The sequence below is a fragment of the Octopus sinensis genome, linkage group LG5, assembly GCF_006345805.1.
Source record: "Octopus sinensis linkage group LG5, ASM634580v1, whole genome shotgun sequence".
Taxonomy (NCBI): domain Eukaryota; kingdom Metazoa; phylum Mollusca; class Cephalopoda; order Octopoda; family Octopodidae; genus Octopus; species Octopus sinensis.
In genome coordinates this window covers 94,345,476-94,350,913 of record NC_043001.1, presented here as the reverse complement: position 1 = coordinate 94,350,913, position 5,438 = coordinate 94,345,476, and the positions used below count along the sequence as shown (strand labels likewise).

Here is a 5,438-nt window from a genome sequence, read left to right as displayed (position 1 = left end):
TAGCTACCTTAAATGATTTATTGGCGTGCTACCTAAGAGGATAAAAGCATTAATGGAAGATTTTCCTCCTTGTTAGATGCAGTGGTGAACCATACGAAAATGATAAATGTTCATGTGGTTGTTTGGAGAATATCCGTTTTTGTCCTCTCTGTTCATTGTTGCTGTTGAGGATTCAAATCATCAGGTTCATATATTTAAGATCTGCACACAACGATACAGGATTGAATTATGGTATGATTTATATAGAAACCAGAGCTGCTAGGGTTAATTAAAAATAACGTCTTTTTTGTACAAGACAAAACGAGTATGGATAATATAGGAACTGTTAATATAAAAATATGTTGTGTGTCTGTGTTTGTCCCCCTAGCGTTGCTTGACAACCGATGCTGGTATGTTTACGGTTCGGCAAAAGAGACCGAGAGAATAAGTACTGGGCTTACAAAGAATAAGTTCTGGGGTCGATTTGCTCGACTAAAGGCGGTGCTCCAGCATGGCCGCAGTCAAATGACTGAAACAAGTAAAAGAAAGAAAAGAAGAAACTGGACTTCAAATTCCACGTCAATAAGTTTATGTAAAGTAGATATGAACCCAACAGATGAATTACTGGTAAGAGACCCGACTAAATATTTGCCGAGGTCAAACACAACGAACTACTCACGAATGAGTGTTTGTTGGTATTTTAGTTTGACATGCATATCAAATTTGTGGATAAATTGAATCTCATTCTTTTTACCGCTAGTATATTTTGCATTACAAATCTCAAAAACATAAACAATACCATATGTTTTCCAGCATTCATTTGACTAATCCATGAAATGTATTGTGTACTAAAGTGAAAAATAATATTTTCTTATACGCGTACAAAGCATTAAAACTTCAATGAAAATTTGAGATGATATCTTCTGAGAATATTAGAAAACTTAGATTTCATTTCCTTTGGAGAATTGGGAATAAACAAAAAGATTTTCCTCGTTACTAGTTAATATATTAACCATATAAAAAGAAAAGTATAAGAGGATGTGGGAAGATGATTCCTTACAGCAACAAAGATATTTGTACTATAAATACATTATTTGTTTTTATTTTCACTTTTTATTGCTTCTGGTAGTTATGGCGACTTCATGAGTATTTTTAGAATTATATATACCTCAATTATAAGTTCAGCATGTACCGTTTGGCTAAATACCAATTTTTAACCAGCAGCGTTGTGTCAAACCCTTAAACACATAAGCAAATTCATGGTTACAAACAAGCTCACACACAAACAGATTTATATTAAGTTTTTTTTCCCGTCACTCCCAGCCAAAAAGAAAAATTTCGTAGTATTTGATTCTTCAGTTCTCTTGGCAACTAAACTTTGTAAATTCTTCTGAGAACTACAGGATTTCGCATGATTTATATAATTTATTTGGGGTCTTAGCTCTTAATTCACTGTTCTTTTGTTCTCTCATTATTTCTATATATGTTTGCGTTTGTGAGAACCCATTCATGTGCGTCTGTGTGTATTCGCATGCGCAGTTACATATACACGTATAGCCAGCAGCATCATGCGCTGTGATTATCCCTGTATGACATGAGACAATAGAGAATAAAGCATGTGCATTGCGACATAAAAAAAGAATATTTATTAAATTTCAATAGCATTTTCCAAAACCAACAACGTATTATTTGCTTTTATTTTTGCCGTAATCCTTCCAGTAATCTTCATTAATTCCCTGATGTTTTCATGTCTTCCATTAAGTAAGTTTCGTTCAGTAACGGATTTCTGTTTCATATGTAACCAAATACAAAACAATAAATAAATACCTTTGCATATAGGATGCACTAACCACATGACACAAACAAAAGGCCCCTTATTTCATTTTTCAATTAGCTTATCCTTTTGAAATCCGTATTCTTATATACACCTGAGCAAAATTGTGTTTGTGTGTATGCATGAGTGTGTTTGTATGTGATCATAACTGTGTGTGCATGTGTATGTGAGGTGGGTGCAGTGACTTTCTGCATGAAGAGGACGAAATGTGCACGTGTGCTTTCAAAGATTTGTTTCGAATTATCAGAAAAAATGTTTCAGTGAAATACATTTATTGATTTTAATTTTATGCCTTCAGAATATTTAAGTTACTCCTTTATAAGTATTACTATGATTTACACGCATGCAACACACGCACGCACACGCACACACGCACATACACACACACACACACATGCACACACACATACACACACACACATACACACACACACACACACACACACCACACACACGCAAACTCAAACACACACACTTTGAATACATGTGCAGAATTATATACACGCATGTTTGTGTTTGTGTGTGTGACTTTATTTTACATACATTATTCAGTCCCTTACTTTGACATTGCCGCGATATTTGTGTGGTATTTCTTTTGCATAAAACGTAAAGAATTGCCTTTCGATATGAGTTTTAATATTCCTCTTGTCCTTGGCTGCAATCTATGTCGGTACACACTCGGCCAGGAGCACATATCCGTATATATCACTTAATGGACACCGAGCTACATTTACTTGTCTGATCTTCTTAAATTTACTTTAGCGTATGTGCGAATCTAGCAAAGAAGAAGTAAAGTTACTTCTGTTGTTTACATAATATTAATAGTAATAATAATAATAATAATAATAATAATAATAATAATAATAATGATAATAATAATGATAATAATAATAATAATGATGATGATGATGGTGATGATGATGATGATGATAATAAAAATAATAATAATAATAATAATAATAATATAATAATAATAATAATAATAATAACAATAATAATGAATACTCGAAAAAACACCAATATTTCAATGTCAAAAATAATGAAATTTATGCCACTAGCCGGTATACCTTTATACGCAAAATGTGATATCGTTTCTATTGCGCCATCTGGTGATTATAGTTGAAGAACTATGTTTTATACGGAAAGGAAATTAGGGAAAATGGTGATCAATTCATGTTGCCCTTAATGTCTTTTCATGTTTCATTTGTGTGGTCCTATCATTCTAACGTAGTACTTTACGCATTATATGTGCTCCCGTTTAACTGATAATAGACGCGTATATAAATGATGTTTCCATGAAAAAAAATTCTGGTTGATCTTGATCATTGAAAATTGCATTTATCATTTTAATTTGGTGCTGTATGGATAAGCACAATTTAAATAGTTCGTTATCTGGTTTTGTGAATATTTTCTGGGATGTTACCAAACGGTGGTGTATAATCTATATTGTGTGGCTTAAATTAGATTTTACCTTATACTTAATTGCCCTGCAAATGGCTTTATGGAAGCTGGACTAGTATCGCGGATAATATCTCGTGGTGATTATTGCTGCGCTTTTGTATATTAGCTTGTGTGTTTCTTATATTTCATAATGAAATTGGAACCCTGTCATACAAATACCGGGCATTTTTATAATAATTTTATTCCCATATCTGATGATACTCTACCGTGAGACAATCTCAATATACTCTTCGTCAAATTCACGCAGATTATGTTTTTGGTGTCGGATTACGTAATTTAAATTACGGCTAAGGTTAAAGAAAGTTTGAATTTCTTATTGTGAATGTTTGGAAACAGATTTGCCTTAGTTTTCTATGATTATATGATATTTCGTTTTCAAATAATTTTCTTGCCTTAGTTTCTACTAACGCATTATTCGCCATGCCCATTAAATTGACCTCACGATGTTTCAAAAATAAATACATACAGAGAAATTCAATTATTTGAACCCTCTTCATCTAAAAGCCAAGATTTCAGAATAAAATGCAGAAAATATATAGCGTCTATTATTTTGTCAAATTGTTCACATTAATATCAACCATTACATTAAATGACAGTCTGCCACGCACATTCACTGAATCTTCTAAAGGAACACACAACTTGATCACCACTACAAAGGAAGTTAAACGAAATGCATTGTAAATCGGAAAATAGTAATGTTTTCATTAACGTAAAGAAATACTCTATAAATATTTACAAGAACCAACTCCATATTAACCAAGTTAGTCTACAGAGTGTCCATTTTAAAAGTAGACCCAACTGTATTTATTAATAGTTTTTAAAAATGTGCCATATTATGGACAAACCTACTTTTATTAAAATGGTCATTGAAAAGTTACGTCAAACTAGTTACAAAATTGTTGGTCGTCACGTTGTAGACATAAATCAATACGATTACGTTTGTTCTAGAACGCGTTAATCAAAACTTCACGTGAGATATTTTGGACAATATCAGTAATATCCGTACACAGTTCATCAAGTGTATGCGGATTCTTTGCAAACAGCGTCCCTGATAAAAAGAAATCGAGAAATAAAAAGAAATCGAGAGGCATTAAATCTGGCGGCCAGGGTGGCCAGAGGACTTTCATGAAGAACCTGTGATCAAAAGTTTGTCGTAAGTGAAACAAAGTGTGGTTGCTAACATAATATGTTGCGGAGTCCTGTTGAAGCCATGCATTACTTTTTTCATTATCACTTAGCTGCTCAACAAGCTGATCAAATACCTCACAATAATGTTCCAAATTCAAGATTTCTTGGGAAAAAATCGTTCCTACTATTCTTCGCCAGCTGATAGTCATCCGTACACCACTTTTCACTGCATGTGAGGGTGATTCAACAAACCTGTGAAGATGGAGAGCACTCCAGATGCGAGTGTTTTGCGAGTTTAGTTATCCCGATTGGTGAAAGCAAGTCTTGTCACTGAAAAAGGTTATGTCAAGTGGGTTATCATCCGTGTTCTCTTGAAAGCATTTGCAGTAATCCAATCTTTTGGTAAAATCAGCAGAAATAAGTTCATGTAAAGAAGACACGCAATATGGGTACAATTTCAGCGATTTGTGAAGAACAGTTTGGCAGCTGCCAACAGATAATCCAGTTTCATGAGACAAGCATCGCACACATCTCCTGGGACGGCGAAGAATTCGTTGATGATATATTCCATAGCATCATCGGAAAGGCGGGTACGTCGGCGAACGTGTTTCTTATTTTCAACTAAGCCCGTCTTCCTAAACTTTTTATTCAGAACATTAATTGCCTGCTTTGTTAGCAAAGGGACATTTGGATATTCGCTCTTAAAATCAGTAACGAAATCGACAAAGAAGTAAATCCATCGCCAATTGATAAAACGTCCTGATCTAAAATAAGATTCCACAGTAAATGAACGTTGCTGCACTGATAACACCATTACGACTCCAGAGGAAATTTCGAATGAGTGTTACACTCGTAAAAGTCTAAAGTCAATTTCGCATAGTGAAACAATCAAAGAGAGAGCTAATCTGAGCCAATGAAAGAGAGGCAATATTACGACGGTTAATCAATCGAGTCAACTTTTAAATTGAACATCCTGAGAAATCTATGTATAAAGACAATTATCTTGTGGGAAATTACAGCGTGAGAGTAGTATTTT

General features: G+C 33.9%; 1 protein-coding gene across 1 annotated transcript; it reads right to left on the bottom strand.

The window, feature by feature from the left end:
- Window positions 1-4,218: 4,218 nt before the first annotated feature.
- LOC115212220 lies at window positions 4,219-4,611 on the bottom strand. The gene has a single exon (XM_029781059.1). It carries the CDS (start codon window positions 4,609-4,611, stop codon window positions 4,219-4,221), a length of 393 nt encoding a protein of 130 aa, XP_029636919.1.
- Window positions 4,612-5,438: the final 827 nt, after the last annotated feature.

Excerpts from the sequence above, each read along its gene's own strand:
- LOC115212220 (XM_029781059.1), bottom strand. The coding sequence starts at position 4,611 with ATGACTATCAGCTGGCGAAGAATAGTAGGAACGATTTTTTCCCAAGAA.